The 18,149-nt window shown below is 42.9% G+C and overlaps 1 protein-coding gene across 14 annotated transcripts in view; it reads right to left on the bottom strand.

The window, feature by feature from the left end:
• The window catches only part of mycbp2 (MYC binding protein 2), a 52,637-nt gene that overhangs the window by 23,794 nt on the left and 10,694 nt on the right, over positions 1-18,149 (bottom strand). For 8 of the 14 annotated variants that reach the window (XM_037240015.1, XM_037240019.1, XM_037240027.1 and 5 more), the window contains exons 7-44: positions 18,075-18,146; positions 17,829-17,925; positions 17,535-17,608; positions 16,598-16,739; positions 15,431-15,507; positions 14,457-14,661; positions 14,201-14,365; positions 13,689-13,847; positions 13,112-13,316; positions 12,888-13,033; positions 11,651-11,761; positions 10,143-10,247; positions 8,857-8,976; positions 8,625-8,706; positions 8,147-8,264; positions 7,708-8,066; positions 7,313-7,485; positions 7,101-7,226; positions 6,853-6,980; positions 6,680-6,771; positions 6,228-6,362; positions 6,069-6,152; positions 5,895-5,991; positions 5,622-5,814; positions 5,244-5,518; positions 4,581-4,802; positions 4,307-4,498; positions 4,028-4,234; positions 3,807-3,944; positions 2,769-2,947; positions 2,547-2,689; positions 2,318-2,418; positions 2,016-2,234; positions 1,152-1,374; positions 946-1,064; positions 763-850; positions 571-620; positions 315-487 (exon numbers count right to left, since the gene is read on the bottom strand). In XM_037240015.1, the coding sequence (XP_037095910.1) occupies positions 315-487; positions 571-620; positions 763-850; positions 946-1,064; positions 1,152-1,374; positions 2,016-2,234; positions 2,318-2,418; positions 2,547-2,689; positions 2,769-2,947; positions 3,807-3,944; positions 4,028-4,234; positions 4,307-4,498; positions 4,581-4,802; positions 5,244-5,518; positions 5,622-5,814; positions 5,895-5,991; positions 6,069-6,152; positions 6,228-6,362; positions 6,680-6,771; positions 6,853-6,980; positions 7,101-7,226; positions 7,313-7,485; positions 7,708-8,066; positions 8,147-8,264; positions 8,625-8,706; positions 8,857-8,976; positions 10,143-10,247; positions 11,651-11,761; positions 12,888-13,033; positions 13,112-13,316; positions 13,689-13,847; positions 14,201-14,365; positions 14,457-14,661; positions 15,431-15,507; positions 16,598-16,739; positions 17,535-17,608; positions 17,829-17,925; positions 18,075-18,146 (5,594 nt within the window). The remainder of the gene's footprint in view (positions 1-314; positions 488-570; positions 621-762; positions 851-945; positions 1,065-1,151; positions 1,375-2,015; positions 2,235-2,317; positions 2,419-2,546; positions 2,690-2,768; positions 2,948-3,806; positions 3,945-4,027; positions 4,235-4,306; positions 4,499-4,580; positions 4,803-5,243; positions 5,519-5,621; positions 5,815-5,894; positions 5,992-6,068; positions 6,153-6,227; positions 6,363-6,679; positions 6,772-6,852; positions 6,981-7,100; positions 7,227-7,312; positions 7,486-7,707; positions 8,067-8,146; positions 8,265-8,624; positions 8,707-8,856; positions 8,977-10,142; positions 10,248-11,650; positions 11,762-12,887; positions 13,034-13,111; positions 13,317-13,688; positions 13,848-14,200; positions 14,366-14,456; positions 14,662-15,430; positions 15,508-16,597; positions 16,740-17,534; positions 17,609-17,828; positions 17,926-18,074; positions 18,147-18,149) is intronic. The other 6 variants (XM_037240028.1, XM_037240016.1, XM_037240017.1 and 3 more) reach the window with 5 other exon arrangements.

Here is an 18,149-nt window from a genome sequence, read left to right as displayed (position 1 = left end):
TTTACCAAAGAGGTGACTAAGGACAGAAATAATAGACTATTGCAGTTAAGGTAAAGCTAAACTCACATTCGCATGTTTATTTTGGTCTCTTGGAGTTGTGGATCATCAAATGATAACAAAGACTAATCTGCTCGACCAATGAGAAACAAGTAGTGGTTTACATTATCCATTTGGTAGCACATTAGCGCACTTGGAAACAGAAATAGCACCTTTTTCCAATGCCTGCTTTTGCCAGTGGAAAAGCTTCAATAGCAAATAAAGTCAAACCTGTGCAGCGGAAAATAGAAACAAAAGGCAATGAGATTAATTTCTACCTCGCTAGACGTCCTCCGCTTGAGTTCTGCACACACGTGATGAAGTCCTCAAGGAAAGAGTGCTCGTTGGTTTGGAGGTGCAAGGGCAGGTTCCCCTCCAGGGCCTCGAGAATGATGGGCGGATGGGAGAGTGCCAGACCCTTCCCTAAAATCCCTGTATGAGCTTTGCACACCTAATGGGGCAGCAAAGGGATCAATAAAGGCAGAATGACAATAGGATTTAAAAAATGATAAATACATTTAACAAGTCGCTTACCTGGAGAGAGGCTTCTTCTAGGATCTCTAAGTCCTCCTCGAGCTCATTGCCTAACAACATGGGAGTGCAGAACAAAACAAATGATACACTAGTAGTTTTTGAGGTTAGGCATTACAAGAGTGATGGAATTAAATAGTAGTAACTCGCAATATATAATACATTACGATGAGTCATGCCCGTCAGGCCTCATACCTATAGGGAGCGCCAGGTCTTTCTTCATCAGAGCTGCAGCACACACACTACCCAAGTACGCCAACTCTTTCTCCAGCTGGATGATGCCCTGAAATATCCAAATAGAACAGATACAGTGACATTCAGGTTTTATTTTGATATAATAAGAACTATTAAGCAGAAAAATTAAGAAGCAGACATTACCTCATCAGGGCCTGGATTGAATTCATATCCCACTGCAACACACTTGAAGCCATAAAAGGATGCCTTCTCATCCTTCACATAATCTGAGGCGGTTTCAAGTGAAAACAGGACTTCATTACCTGTAGAGGAAGTTTATTGCAACATTAATATTTGTAATGAATTAAGAAATGAAAAAAAACAGAAGTGACAGGATGCAATCCTCTCACCTGGCAGGACAAGCACTGTGGTCGGCCAACCCGTTGAGCCTGAAAACTTCCTGAGCTCGGTCCAGGTGTTGATGGTGTCATGCACCAGGGCTTTACTGCCCAAGCAGGACAGGTGTAGGGTGCGACTGGGGATGAGCAGCCGGAGGATGTCTTCGGGCTGAGCAGTGCCGCACTGCGAGTCGAACTCGATGCTCGTCCAACGCACACATTCAGGAAAGGAGATCTGAAGGCAGATGAGATCTTATCACGGTTACAACATAAAAGAGACTTGATTCAAATGGGGTGTAAATGATTGGAAATATGGCACTTGGCAACATCAAACCTACAGTCGTAAACAAAAAGCATCAATAGGGACAGCAATATTTACTTTTATTTTTACAAATAAATCGTAATCATTTCAGGCTGACAGCATATAGTCATACACAGATAGTATTTTTTATTTTTAATACACTACTATATAATGAAGGTTTTTTTTGCAGACTAATTAATTTTATCTATACTCAACAAAGCACATTCAATGATTTTTTTTTTCCCAGTCAGCTGATTAGAAAGAGTTGAACAAAAACAGGCATTGTGTATGTAACCTTTGAAGAAGGGATTTCAGGATAATCCTTGATTTTTTTTTTTTAATCTAGGATTACCTGAATATATATCATTAAGATATTTTCCATGAAGAGCTGTTTGTGTGGTAATATCCAGTATAACCACTAAATATAGGAAACGCAAATTAGTTTATATAGTCTTTCAGTCAATCACTGGGGTCACAATCATTTTGTGTGACATCAGATTACACTGACATACCCTAACTAAACAAGTATGGCCTGTAACCAAAACCATTGGGATATATATTAAAGAATATTGTACCTTATATTGCGTGACCCCGGCTTGTTTGTAGGGGTGGTCACTTTCTATCACGGAGTAGTGATTGGAGGTTGTGCAAGCTGACAGTCCTTGCTCCAGCTGGTTGCCAGTTGTGCTGTCCGTCGATTGATTGGGGTTAAACGTGGGCGGGGCGTACTTTTGGTTGAGGGCCGAAACGGCGGGAAGCAGCTCTTGGACGAGCCCGAAGACCTCGACGGCGGCCTGGTTGAGGACGAGGCGCAATATCAACACCGTGCGAATGAAGAAGGTCAATGGAATGCTAGTTAAGGTGCTTGAAAGGATACCTTTGGTACAGATGCAGCCACAGGGCCAATGTAGGCCAGGATAAGGGGAAGCAGCATGGAGAAAAGGCTGGAGGAGCTTAACAGCTCAGGGATGTCGTCCACTAAAGAGAAAATGGACATTGATAAAACTGTGAGCAGACTGAGTAAATTAGATTAGGGAGGCGAAAAAAATCTATTCGAGTGGCTCTAAGTTAAATTTGCAAATGAGGTGTCTGATTACCCGGCTTACCATCGACAGCAAAAGCCCTATGAAGCAAGTCCTTGGCGGCCCTGACCACAGCACTGACCACAGACAGTGCCCGGCTGCAGTTTTTGTCCTCTTCGTTGGCTTTGCTCAGCAGCTGGGATTGGAGATCGCCATCATATTCACTCCTTAAGTCAGAAGACAAACGTCAGATGAAAAAAAATACAGAACAGAGATGTCTTCTGGAAAAAGAAAGTTGGGGTTTACCTGTAATAGAGAATCTGAGGGATCTGTCCTCGCGTCTGGTTGGTGCCATTGCTGCTCAAGCTACAAGTGCTGAAGGTGAAGGACACACCGTCTGAGCACTGCACCGTGGTCATGCCGCCATCTCCGTTTGCAGTGCGGCTGCCATAGTTGCGCAATCGCACGGCATACTTTACCGCTTCCTACACGAGAATACAGCTCAGTTTTATATCACAAAGGTTTAACAATATTCCAGAAAAATATCAACATCAAGCAAGATGCCACCAGATTTTATGAACTCTGCACCTAGGGTCACCAGGTAGACCCCAAGGACCACATTAGTAGCCCACGGGTCTGTTTGAAGAATAACAAACCTGTGTTGGCACTGTGATTTTCTCGGAATGTTGCATGGATGATATTTTGAAAATAAAGAAGACACTGGCAGAGAATTACAGAAATAAAATGTTGCTCGTTATTGTGAGAAACTATTAACATGATCAGTGTCTTCACAAAAATTCACATCATTTATTATTGATTAACATACAACAAAATGAACAGTAATTTGAGCAAATGTGTGTAGCCCTTCGTATTAATCGGTACCAAAGTATAATTGCTCTCACTTTCAAAAAGGTAGAGACCCCCAGTCTATATAACTTGAACTTCACAAATGAGCTCTGCATTTTTTTTATGCCATCGCAGAAGGGTACCAGTAATAGAAAAGGGAAATGTGATGATAAACGTAGAACCTAAAATGCAATTTATAGCGACACACAAAAGAATCTGGCTGCTCACACATTATAGCAATACAATTACCTAAAAAGAACTGATAAATTCACTGTATATTATTTCCTTGTCGTAAAATTAGTTTGAAATGATAAAACGTTGGAAGTGGATTGGTCTACTTTGGAAAGATTTGCAATGTACATCGTTCTTGCAGACGAAAGATATTTCAGTTATGTGGTGTCTCATTCTCAGCACTAGGGGGCACTGAGTAAAAGCAGTACAAAGAGGATTACTAAAACAGAGCCAAGCATTTTTTTTTTTTTTTAATTGTCTACGTACCTTGAGCGGCACGGCCTTGTCCAGGCGAATCTCCGCAATATCACTCGGAGAATCATCAGTGCTGTAAGTTCCTTTCACCAGCTCTAGAGATGTCCACCTATGAGTGTGTGCAGAGTCCCCTGGGTGCTCTGTTTGTGCCTGTATGAAAAGACAGAAGTTAACAAAAACAATTTGAAACGGTGCACAGTGAAGCACAAATCCACCTTAATACGCTTTCTTACATCGTCAGCGAGCACCTCCAGCTCATACTCGTGGATGCCGCCGCCTCCGTACACGCAGACACCCACTAAGACGACACCCGGCTTGTCCACTGTCATGCAAATTGCATCCGGAGAACCGTTGCCCGTGTTCCAGCTGCGGCCTTGGCTCGTCTTGGTGAAACGGTTCGGAGAGGCCTTCACAGAGTGGAGCGAGTTCAGACCATCAATCTAATACGGAGGAGACAAAAAATAATTAACTCAAAAACTTGCTCAGAAATGATCAGTGATCAAATTCTTTACCTCGGAGCCCAGGGCAGAGGCAGTGAGCTCAGAGACGATGGAGGCCAGCAGACCACAGGTGTTGGACACCAGGTGTGGAGAGAAAAGCTCCACCTCTTTCCTCAGGCTCTTCCTGACCGGAAGCACCACAATCACCAGCATCTTCTCCAGGACTTCCCGAAAGCTGGTCATTCCCATCAGGTTCTCCTCGGTCTAAGGTCGACGAGAATAACAATTCAATCCTTTCAATAATTTCCTGAATTAGAATGATTCACAACGTGCACATGACGCTCACATGGCTTAGCTTCTCCATGTGGGCCACAAGCAGGGGGAAGCGATGAGCGAGAGCCGAGTCGTTCTCCGTGCTGACTTGCTTGACTAGCGAGCGCAGCAGGACCTCGCCATCGTACGCGATGGGCAGGATGGACGTCAATTTAACCGAGGTGTTGCACAAAGCGGACATGACTGCCGCCAGCAGACGACTGCTGGATGTGCGAAAGTTGGCCTCAGCAATGTCCTGGAAACAATAACAACAAAATGGAAGATGTTCTTTCCGTGCTCTTTATTCTCCTCAGGGTTTAGCTACCTTATGATGCAAGCCATGTTTAGATTTCATTTTTAGAACATGTGGCAGCACTATAAAAAATGTGAAGCAGGCAGGAAATTACTCGTGGGTTGGACTTGGGACACCCCTGGTTTAACTATCATGTATGTGACGTTTTAAATTGCATTACTGGTTAATGGCTTTAATTATGGTGTTTATGTTTAAAGATTGATTCATTGATTAGACTGGTCATACTGGACTTGCCCTTGTATTGTTTATAAAGATTTCATCATAGCAAATGTCTGAAATAAGGAGTAAATTATTCTAAACATAATTGATCCCAAGAAGAATTCATTTTTGAAAGACAAATAGCTTCAACATGTCAAATAACATCTCAACAAAATGATGATTAACCTGATCCAGGCAATTGAGCAGGTCGCAAAGGCAGGCCCACTGCAGCGCAGGTGTTGGGTAGAAGGAATGGAAACAGGCGGTGAAGGTGTTGTGGCACTCTTGCAGCACGGCCTCCAGCAGCGTTAGAGGCTGGGACAGGTAGCCCTGTGGGTCGTTGTCCAGCTTGGTCAAACAGTTGTCCGTGCTCTCCGACAGGATTTTCTTCAGCAGGCTGCGTGTCTTCCCCACGCACTCGGCCAGCTTGCTCGACTCCTCCACCACAGCTTTGGCACTGGCTAAGAGCCCGATCACACAGTGAGAACACCCACTTGAAATCAAAACTCTTCTATCGATATAAGGCAGGTGTCCGTAGGCTAATAAACCTCCGTGTCATCTTACCGGCAATGGGGAAGATCTCGCAGATGTAGACCCGGAGCAGGCGGAGGCAGCACGTCCCCACAAAGCGCAACCTCTCCAGATCAAGCAAGGTGGCTGTGTACTGGAAGCCCTTCAGGCCTCGCAGCTCCTCCACACCCAGAACCAAGGTGGTCCAGCTCCAGTGGAGGATGCTGAGCAGAGACTCAAAGCATTCCTGTGGGGGGAAAAAAAAAACGTGTAAATAATAAAGCTATGTGATGTTAACCACCTCCAAATTATTCTGCCGGTAGTTACCACAGAGACTGTCCGAGCAAACGAGCGCTTAAGGATGTGAACTGGCTCACTGGTCTGCTGTTTTCCTTTTGATGCATTCCCATCATTTGACGGAAGCCTAATGTGAAATAATATTGGATAGGTTTACATTTATTTGACAATAAAGAAGCATAAATCACTAGTAATAACACTTGCCTGTAAAGTAGCTGAGGAATTTGACCCGCATTGACGTCTGTACCATTGTTTGACTTCTTGGAGCTTTTAAACTGGAATACCACACTTAAGAGAAACAAATAAGAATGAAATATGTCTCCCAAGGTATTGCATGGTAGATAAACGTGAAGTTTGTTGTACCCATCATCGGTGGTGATAGTAGCTTGTCCGTGGGATCCACAGTCACTGCTGGGACCGGACACCCGGGCCCAGGCCACGTACCACCAGCCCGACTGTAGCAGCACTGGCTCATCAAACATCATGGCGTATTTTTCTCTGGAATTCATTTAAAAACAAAAACGTTCAATTGAAACGAATGCAACAATGATGAACGGGAAGAATACTTTATCATATAGTACTTAATGCCCAGCAGATTTTTTTCCCCACTAAAAATCCCGCAGTCCCATGCATCTTATTAATTGTATGTATTTATGGAGAAGAACTTTATTTGTGCAGATGCATTTAAAAAAAAGTAAGGCAGAAAGAAGAAAGGAGGCGTCTACTTAGACCAGGCGTTTCTTTACTCGAGTAGATTAGGCAGCACTTGAGTAATATTTAACACAGTACATACCGGTAATCTAAATTAACTGTACCTGGCAGCACAGTCATAGGCCAGTACGTCAGTCTCAGCAAGAAGATCTCCATCTGTCTCATGGTCGCCTCCATCAGGCCCCAGTTCAAAAAGCTGCCAAAATGGGATTAAAGCATTCAATGAATTCTGACTAAGAAATCAACGCAGCCTTAATTTGAGCAACAGGTTTCTTACCTTGATTTTAGCGGTATATTCCCCACGCCCACCAAAGAGGCCCAGCCCACCCAGCAAGATGTCGGCGTCAGCACAAAAGCGAATGGCCTCAACAGAGTGGGCCGAGTAGCCCCAACCTCCACCGTGACCTAAAACATCCCACATCATTAAGGCCATGCGATGTGCTGATGGCTATAATGTTCAACGGCCAACCTCCGATAAATCACAGCTCAAAGACGACTGATTTATATTTTCAAGTACACACTTACTCTCAAAGCGGTTCACCACGCTGTAGTCCTCCTTGGAGTAGACCTTCATAACTGCCTGTGTCTCTTCCTCGGCGCTGGCCACACCCATCTTCAACTCCTGCATGGCCGCCAGGGTATCCAGGCAACCTGGCGACAGAAGTATACTTAGCATGAAACCTTCTGGCGTTGCGGTAAACGCTAACGCCAAGGCAGAATATAAGCTCTCGCATTACCAAGAATGTGTAGGGCGCCATGTGAGCGCGTGGTGGTGGCTTGTGACCCCGCAGGCAGCGCCAGCTCCGGGCTGAGGATGCTGCAGCGAGCTTGTAGATCTGTGGCGGAGGGCACCCTGGCGTCTGCTATCACTGCGTTGTAGCACCACATCTCTCTCGAAGCTGGTAAGAACCTAAAAGCACACAGATGAACTCGATTAAGGAGATTGATTACCAACGTTTTTTCGAAGGAGCACAGGGAGAAGATGTGGAGTGGCTAGCAGCAACAGAGAAAAACAATGGCTAAATTGATGGAACAAATATTGTGGACTCTTTGTAATGAACATATATTCTTGGTGGGCCAGAGTGATATTTTTTTAATGGAAAATAATAGCACAAAAAGTCCTTGGACTGACCTCCATATGACATCATAGACAGGGTCCAGGCACAGCCCAAACCCTTGCAGGTCCTCCTGCTCAGAATCATTGAAGGTGCGGCAGCTTCCGTCCATTTTGTTGATGAGTAAGCATTTGAACGGAGGCGGCTCAGAAACGAAGGAGGGCACGAGACCGATTATGTGTTTGCTGGCAAAGATCTCGGAAGTGGCCAGCACGTGCGAGTTGATGAGCGCCTCGTCAATACGCAGGAACGTCTGATCACCGCTGGCGCCGATCCAGGTGGCCTTTCGTCCGTATTTGGCGCCGATGTTGGGCATAGGGGATGGTTTGGCGTTCCAGTAGGGCATGTCAAGGATAGGTCGCCCAAGCTGTCCCTTCTAAGAGATCAATTGTGTGTTTTGGGGTTTCAATGTGACTCATGTTGAGTAAACTGTTTAAAAAATAATAATAATCTTACCGAGAAACTACCAAAAGTGAAGACCTGCCCGTCCACTAGAAGAACAACAGTGTGGTTGCTGCCTGCCGTCACTTGGACGCTCGGGCCCGGGAGAGCCTGGATCAACGTTGGAGATCCCCTAGAAAGACGAGATGCCGTTTGTATGGTCAATTTGCTCAAGATCTACGTTTGCCGAGCATCGTAGGTTTACGAAGATCCTAAAATATAACATTTTGAGATTAGGAAAGGTACACATGAACATGACATCACGCAGCATTAGCCATAGTTGCACTTACTGTTTTTAATGTTTTGTATTAATGGCCTTGGAGTGTTTTCATACAAAAATTTGAGTTGATGACTCGCTGGTAATAACCTACTTTGCATTGTTTTGTGTTTGATTATTTTATATTTATGGCCTAGAAGTGTTTTCGTCAATTCCTGGTTACCACCATCGGTTGTCTTAACCCCCGTATGTTTTTAAAGGCAATCAAAAGAGTACCTGGAGTTGACATCACCATGTCCAAGCTGGCCATGTTGTCCGTAACCAAACGTATAGACGTCTCCATTCTCCATCAGCACCACTGCAAAAAAAAATGCAACCATAAAAATCACAAGTGAAATAGCAGAAAAACAAGCAGTGGTGGTTCATCACTATCATATTATCAATTTGACATGCCAAGAAGCTGACCAGATCTTTTATGTTAAGATTAAGGTTATGAGAAGTAACCTACCCGAGTGGTGGAAACCGCAGCTGACCTGCACAGCTCTCATTTCACAGTCAAATCTGACTGCCCCGGGTGGGTAGGTGGTGATTTTACTGGCATCTTTCTCACCGCGCTCACTGCTGCCATCTAGAAGAAGAAAAAAAAAAAAGATCACAAAAGTGGATCTGTTTTGAGGGCAACAGAGGGTAGCAAAAGCAGCTCAGGACCAACTTCCAGGAGTCTCGTGTCTACAGTCCTGGGAGAAACTAAGCTGGAGGATAAAGGAGAGAAGGAAATCACATGCTGAGAATGAAAGAAGAAGGGAAAAAAACAGATCTTTCTGGGAAACAGACCTCAAATAAAACACAATAAAGCTTGTCTGCAAGAGATACAACAGACTGTATTTTTCCTTTTTTTTTTTTAAACTACACTGAGGAAATATGGTCGACAGAGTCTTGTGTAAAAGGTCTGACTTAAGGCGTGGGGCGTCAATTCCCATAAATCACATACAACACAATGACTGCCAACTGTTTGTGGTTTACAAAATAAAAGATTAGAAGCTATCAAATTAAATATTGACTGACTCATAGCCCTATGACTAAACAGGCAGGGCTGAAAGTTCAGCAGAAATAAAACAGTGGAGTGCAAGAGTGTGTCAGTTGGGGGGGGGGGGGGGCAAAGGGGAAAACTAGCTTCCTCTTCTTCAGGAAGGATGCTAAAAAATGCAAAATTGTCAAGTATACGCACAGTTGACCCTCAGAACTCTTGCTGTATCAAACAATGAGAAAAGGAATTTGAATGCTGAACGAGAACTCGGAACCTGTCAAATGGATTCGTTTGTTTCCAGCTCCAAATGTGGCATAATGCAACTTGTACCAAGTGTACAGGTAATGTTTTGAAGTAGCATTCTAAAAAGATTCAATGTAATCCAAGAATGAAATCAATTTGCCTCCTAGAACAGAACTTGTGTTCCACTTCTGAGGGTCTAGTGTACTTTTTATTACACAGGAATAGTGAAGGGTTTCCTTCTCCCTGGCATTAAGTCATAAAAAAAAGCACTGTGTCTGAGAAAAGTCAACCATCAGCTTTTAATCCAGCCCACCATGCAATTTGAAAAACAAATCAAACCATGGTGGAACTGCTATTAGAAAGCCCACAAGTGAGTGGATCTTGCCATGAAATCTAAACCTAAAGACACTTGAATGACCCCCGTTAGAGAGTGGACGGGACAGCCAGACGGGGGAAATAAGTCAAATAAAGTGAGGGGGGGGGGTCGTCTCCGTCCCCATTGAGGTAGTGTAAGACCGTAGTACCTTTGTGCTTGTCCCGTTTATGCCTTAGCGCCTGAAGGGGTCTTATTCTGGCTAGGGCTTGCTCACGCTGGTTCATTAAAATGGTACCGGGGAAAACAATGGGGCCTAGGGGAGAAAGAAACTTTCACATGCATGCAACAACGCTCACAAATCAATGGGAAACAGCACAAGATAAATACCGCTATGCCACGACCATGCACGCTCACCAAAGAAAAGAAAATAAAAAAGCATGGGGGAAGTCACCAAGGCACCCAAGCTAGCGCAGCACCTTAAAGATAATTGAAATGAAAGGGGATGAACACTGATTGATACTCATGCCATTCACACTATTCCCAACACTCCCTGACTATTTATGAATACACTAGAAAGGTCTGAAAACCGCATTTTACTCTAAATTTGCCCCTCGGCTGCTATGTTGCAACTGCAGCTGTATATTTGAGTTTGGAAAATTACTGCACTTAACGAGGATGGGTAATGTGGTTAGGATGACCAGTTCAACTATTGGTAAATAATTACATGGATGATATTTTGAAGTCAATTTTAAATTGTGTTTTTGATGAAGCTCTGTGCCAGGAGTTCTGAGATTATGTGGTGTTGCACAATATCGTACTGGCCACACTGAAAAAAAGTTGTCGAAGAAGAAAGAAAAAAAAATTCCAGTCTAAAGTCAAGATGACTTTAATCTTCAAAAGTATGACTAATGTTAATATTATGACTTATTCTTGTAAAAATATAATCACATAAATATCTGACGTCAAGTCACCAAAACAAATGCAAGTCAAGTCATTACTTTGTTCAGGCAATTGAAAAGTCTTACTCAGCTCAAAAGAATTCATGAGTAATTGTCAATTGTTTATTTTTTCACTTATCAAACCAACAAATAGTTATGTCTTGAAAAATAAATGAACACACAAAAAAAAACTCATATATTTCTAAAACTTAAGCAATAATTTAAGAATATGAAACACGTACATTATTTGGAAAAATGCGTGTACTTTTTATTAATGTTTGCACGAGGAATGAGAGCTACCAAAGTATTAATCTCGGCTACTGCAGTAATAAACACTGACATGGGATATAGTATATTCAGAACTAAATAAATTAAATAGGTCTGACATTGACAGACCTATTTATATTACCATAGCGATTTTCAGCGAGTAGTAATCTCTCCAACGCAAGTGCTCTGACGCATAAAATGGCAAATAGGAAATCAGTTTTGTGCACACTCGCGCTGTTGTTAGAAATGTCGATTTTTATTTATCTCTTCATTTTTATTTTCATGAAGTAACATTTTATCTATCGTAAAAGTATTGTATTCTGTTAAAATACGTAGATGTAAATGCATTCTTAAATGAAGATTCTTTTCTTATTTCTCAAATGAATATTATTTTTGGATTTTTCAGTGTGGCCAAAACACAAATAGAGGTTCCTTGATGTATTTCCATTTTATGGGAAATTTTAGCCTCAGATAAATGGATGGCCCCCATCTGTCTTGACCTGAGTCCTACCTCGTCCCTCCTCCAGCCTGTGTCGGCGGTTGATCCTTTGCCGTTTCTCCTCCTGACGAATCTGAATGTGCTCCTCGATGTTCACGCCTGGAGGGGGAGGAACAGGCACAGCTGATAACAAAAAAAAGGATGGGGAGGTGCAGCCAGGCCAGACAGATGCAGGATGGGAAGAGAAGAAGGAGCAGAGCAGAACACAACAAGACAAACATCAATGAATGAACGATGATGGATAGACGTCACGTAATGGACTAACAGTGAGTCAACTCCGCAGGAGAACAAAATGGGTGACACAGGCACATGGAATGCAGCAGAAAAGCAACAGGCAGGGGGCAGTGTGTGCAGAACAGACTCGGAAAAAACAAAGACAGGTTTCTCGCAACTTCTTCAAAGTTTCCCGTGATCCTTACGCAGGTTGCATTAACCAGCACACTCCTGAAAGCTGAAAAATCCTCTTTCCACACCTTATGTAGTAAGGAGATCATCATGCTTAGTTTGTAAGTGAGAGGGACAACTTGAGAGTGAATGATAAAGTTTGTGGGCCAGAACACAGCAGATCCTTTTTTTAGCCTGCCTGGAAGAGATGCCCTTCTTCTGCTGTTCTGTGTCAGTGGCGCCATGCAAAGAATGGACAAAAGTCCACCTTGCTATTTTCTGCTTTTGAAGGTAGTATCACAGTCAGAATAGAACCAGCAACTCTGTGTAAGTGTAATACTGGGACAGAAGTGTTAATAATGTCACACTTGCAAGACCCGCCTTGCAGTTTTTGCATAAATGAAAAATGTAATGTTGACCTTTTGTCCTCAAATTTATTTTCTAAATCTTCATTTTTATTCGAATATAATTCCAACCTCATTCTCAGCAATTTTGTTTTCTTTGTAAAGATTTTTCAAACAAACTTTTTCACGTACTGTATGTATTATTAATCACACACGCAGCATAACGGCGACTATTTGTACGGGATTGCCGCAATGGCAAGGGTGGGATGTCAAATACAACACCTTACACTCACTTTTCCCGCCCTGATGTGTTGAAAGCACATGTTGCTGTCAGAAAAGTATTTCATACGTCACAACAGAAGCTAGCATTGACGTCAGCAAATGATCTGATTGCAGGGTACCGTGTGAAAGCTCGCACAGTAACAGCAAAGGAGGCAAAATGTCGGATTTATATTGCCGAATTTTTTGGGATCGCTGTATAAAAGAGGCTCCGGTGTTAAAGGGTGAGGAAAAGACGTTACCTAAGAGGAGATCCAATGGGATCATCTCTTTGACGGCATCAAAAATGCCTCTCTGCCGAGCCTCCTGACCATCCAGTTCCCTGGCACAAGCTTTGCAGCAGCCGCATGCCGAGCAGCCAGACTCCCCCGATCCACAGCCACAGATGCTGGGGTGGAAAAAAAAAAAGACACAAAGATGTCATTTGAAAGGACTTATATATAATATTGTATCTGTGTTCTCCTACCCTCCTGGTACTCTGTCAGGCCGCCCACTGCTGACACAGCTGGCACCATAGCCCGTGCAGTCACCACACACTGTGCAAACCATGCACTGGTCCAGCTTCCACTTGTGCATGCCAGACTGACACATCATGCTCTTCTCTTCCTTCTCCTCCAGCTCATCCTCCAGGTCCTCGTCCATGGCCGTGGCCATGTTCTCCACACCGAATGCTGCGACGGACACATCGGCCAAGCAAGTGTCAAATAAACTATGATGTTTAAATTCTTGTAAAGTGAAAAGATTTATTCTAAATGTGACACCGCAGAGAAGAGAGTTAGTAATTGTGCCAAATTTGAATCGTTGAAAAAAAGAAATCGCCAAATATATAAAACGAGACCTGGGTCGTGGAAAATCGGAAACAGTGTGGGCCTGTCGGCCAAATGCAATGAAACCACGCTCACCTCCCAACTGCCAATCAAATATTACTTCTATGACGGGGAAAAATGGATAGACATCTTTCTTACATTTATGCTTCTCTCCATGTTTGACCCACAAAAATGCAAACATATATTTTTTTAATTTGATGGTTTTATTTTGCTCACCTTTCCCAGCTTGGCTCATGGCCCCTGTGTCTCTGCCACACTGGCCCTTGTTGTTCACACCAAACGTCCACACCTCCCCGCTCTTGGTCAGGACGCACGTGTGGGCCTTTCCCATTGCAACCTGGGTCACAACGTGGCCTTTCAAATCGGTCACCTGGCCTGTGGAGAGCAGATGGTGGTGATGGTCAAATGTGAGAATTAATAAGAACACTGTGGGTTAAATAAACATTGGAGAGTTGAACCTACTGAGTTCAAAACAAGACATTTCACGATTGTGGGTGACTTCTGATTAATTACATTTCCATTCATTTAATGAGAAACATTACCTTGATTTATGATCGTTTCAGTTAGCGAACAGGGTCACCAATTTGTAATTTGATGTTCCACTGTATTTGTGGAATTAATAAGTGCACAACTATTTTCCCAGAAAATTAGTTGAAATACAACTTGCTCATTTATAGGGACATTTCACTTTGAGGATTCAACGACATTTTTATGAAAGATGAACTAACAAGTGCTGTCGCTGTAAATGGCGTCCTTTCCAAACATGTACAGCTCGCCGTCTTTGGTGACGATGCTGCTGCTGCCGTTGTTGCACGCCGTGTACACTGCCATCTTGGTCTCTAATTTGATCATCTTCTTGGGCTTGTAGGGTTTGGGTTGTCGCCGGCTTTTAGCTGCGCGGGGTGTCGAAGGAAATGACACATTAATTGAATTGTGTTAGCTTGCAATATGAGCCGTAACGACATAAATGTGGATGTCTCGTACTGGACTCTCCATCTTCTCCTTTGCTTGCGGAACCGGTGAAGAAGACGCTTCCGTCTTCGGCCACTAACAATGCGTGGGAGCCGTCGTGGCCGACGGAGAACTGAAGGATCTTGGGAGATTTCGTAACAGGAAGTTCCACCCATTTGCCAGCGGAAGGTCCTCCTTGCTTTATGCCCAGGCTTTGATACTTTCCAGTGTAGTAGATCTGACATGGGAGGATGAAGGAAGAAGGTAGTGTTACTAAATTTATACAGAAATGAATTCAGGACTCGAGTTTGTGGCCAACATACAGAGGTCTGAGAACAGAGTACCGTATTTTCCACACTATAAGGCGCACCTAAAACCCTCCAATTTTCTCAAAAGCCGACAGTGCGCCTTATAATCAGGTGCGCCTTATATATGGACCAATATTGAGCCACTACAGCAGGCATGTCCAAAGTCCGGCCCGCAGGCCAAATGTATACATCTTATATATGGACAAAGTTTTAAAATGGGCCATTCATTGAAGGTGCGCCTTATAATCCGGTGCGCCTTATAGTGCGGAAAATACGGTACTGTTTAAGCCTCCAGTAACAGTACTTAGCAGTGTTGCCAGACGAAGCAACACTAGTCCAACCAGGTCCAAAAAAATGATCAACAAGCAAAGTGGCTTCCTCTTGTTATCTGGCAAGGCCTCACTCTGAGTCACACCCACGGCAAAAAAGCAACAAAGTACGCCCTGCACACACCGCTGCCTGACAACATACTTGGCATGGGCTTGTGTTTGTATGACAAAAGCTTGTTTCTACGACACTTGATCCCCTGTAACATTAGGTACACACGCATCTATTGTAATTCAGCCACTAAATAAGGGCCAGAATAGCAAGGAATGTGCGTCGCTCAAATCAATTTATCGCTCTTAGATGGTGTGAGTGGACTGAATGATGGTGGACAGTGAGTGTGTGACTTCAAAAATACAGGATATTCACGCTCACCTTCCCAGAGGCAGTTTTCATCAGCGCAAATTCCCTGCCAGCTCCAAGCAACGCCGCCTCCTCATCAAAGCCTGTGCCTGTGAGATCAACACGGGGTTTTGAGTTATGGTCTCATGGAGATAGGATACTTTCTGACCAACATACACAGACTACAAGTACACAGTGTTGCATTTTCTTAAAAAGTGGCCTCTACTCTTATTAATACTTAGCATCAAGAGATATTAATGGGCGGCATTTGCTTGAGTAAACAAATCCCCTCAGCTCAAAGAGACCTCTATCTTATTCTAATCTATCTTCAAACAAGTATTATTTATTTGTAGAGCAATCAAATAAGCTATACGCTCCACTTGGTCGCCATACGTCTAAGACAAATGAAGGCCTCCTTCAAACAGATGTCTTCTTATTCACATTAAGAAAAACACTTGATTTGGGCTGTAATTAGTTAATCAGTTAATAGTTGCTGTCGTTCACCCACTTTTTATATGACTTGAAATATCCTGCTAACCAAAACAGCAGCACCAACAGAGAAGCAAATGAATCCCAGTAAGCAGTCTTACCGGTCGGTGTAAGATCCCTGGGCAGAATAGGAATCTCACTTATTATTCTCTTTTTTATCATTATGACCCAACTCGATGTGGATTTTACAAAGTCAGTACCAATTCCTATATTTGGTAGAATACAATTCCAATAACAGATTCATTTCAAAAAACTAATTCTGAATATAATAAGTTCACTTTTGGTTACTTGCTTACAACCATAAAAAAAATTGAATTCCAGGTAGAATATTTGACTGTTTAACAATACTTTTTCTTTTGAGTGTTTAACTTTTAGTTTTTTTCTTATTATTTCAGTGTGGGGTGTTTAAATGTCATTATAATAGTCTTGTGTGATGTGTCAGTGTGTAAAAAGATATTATGATGATGATCTTACATTTTTATATCCAATTCGCATTTTGATGTGGAAGTGCTCTACAATATGTGCATCCATGGTTACACATCGTAAGCAATATTGTTTCATATTATTCTAAAAAGCAGTTGAAAAAAGAAATAAGCACCGACGTAGTGCTTTCGATCGTCGAGCAACTCGGCGCTCTTCGCCTCCAGCCGCTATATGAGAAAATAATGTTTCTTTGGAAAAAAAACACCATGTCCATTTAGCATCACTCACTGATGATGTGCAGATCCTTCTCGAGGTCAAAGAGGGAGATGCCGCAGGCGTGCAGACACTTCCTTGCCAGTTTCAGCTGCAGTTCCTGCTGCAGGCTCGGGTCTGAGCTCATAGTGTAGATGCGCACCACAAAACCATCCTGCTAAAGAGACACCACACAAGAACATCCTTGACCTAGGATACGCTGTGTTCAAAAAATAAAAACAGTAAAATAAAACGACTAATGCTTTGAAGATGCATGACACATTAAGAAAAAAAACACGTCTTACATTTTATAGGTACTGCTTGAATTGATGCGTATGATAATGAGTTTATTTATTGTGTATTAGCCAATGTCAAAAATATCAAATTGCTTAATTGTGGCCATGAGAAGTTTCCACCTGTTATTTGATACTATCTGCAATATGTGTTTGTGCTTTGAAATCTTCCTTTCAGCCTTTGTGCTGAAGCATTATTAATCAAATCTATAGCATAAAACACAGCTCTGTGCCTGTACTAATGGCATTAAATCTCAGTAGACCATCAACATTTGGCAGGCAACAAGGGATATAAAAAATAATACACCATATGCGCAGAAGCTCTCTTGATTTCCTTCCCGCTAAGCTGCTCCCTTGTCGGCAATGGCAGTTTTATATGGATTTCACATAGGCCCCTCCCCCCCACCTGAATCCCAAGCGCAGTTCTTATGTGCTTATGCAGATAGATTGTGACATTAAACTCTGGCGAATATGCAAGCACGACCCTTCATTGCCATGCTGCGCTACACGAAAGCGCAGCTCACTCGGTATAAGTGACAGCATTAGTCGAGAAGAGGCTTTGTGGGAATGTAAAGCATTTTGAACTGCTGGGGAATTAAAAATAATTCAGAATAATTCAGAATAGTCATTAGGTATGCCTGGTTGTTGAGGAATTCCCATGAAAATAACTTAAGACTCACATCTTTGCAGGCTGCTATTTGGTTGATGTGCTCTCCGTCTGTGAAGAGTATGTTCTGTCCATCCGAGTGTTGACCTGGACAGAGGAATAAAACTGTAAATACTATCTATGGCTTGTGCACCTTTAATCAATCTTGCGTCGATGATGACGAGAGGTCAAAAAAGGTCAAAAAAACGATCAGAATATATAATGCATACTGCAGCATGATAAACTCAACGAAACTTTATTTATAGGATACTTTAAAAACAAACATAGCTAGATATAAAGTGCTATAAAAGTAATACTCTGTAAGCACCTGGCATGGTGACAGCCCCCTCAGGCTCCAGTGTCTCAGGATTGAGCTTGATGGCCGACATACTGTGGTTACCTGTGTCCCGGTACAACAAGTAGCCCTAAAGGGACAAGACAATGCGCTACTCATCTGTACTCACAAAACAATTTGCACCAATGTAGGCTTTACGGTAATTTTTGTGCGTTTTATCTGAAACCATTTAATAGTCCAATATGCAATTGCTGAGTTAAAATGAGGAGTTCAAATTACTTGCGCGAAGCCCAGCCATGATCTCTTCTCTGTGCGATTCCTGATGCGGGATGTGGAATTGTAAACGTGACCCTG

The sequence above is a fragment of the Syngnathus acus genome, chromosome 21, assembly GCF_901709675.1.
Source record: "Syngnathus acus chromosome 21, fSynAcu1.2, whole genome shotgun sequence".
Taxonomy (NCBI): domain Eukaryota; kingdom Metazoa; phylum Chordata; class Actinopteri; order Syngnathiformes; family Syngnathidae; genus Syngnathus; species Syngnathus acus.
Note: the sequence above shows the minus strand (reverse complement) of the source record. Positions and strands in the feature narration are given on the sequence as shown.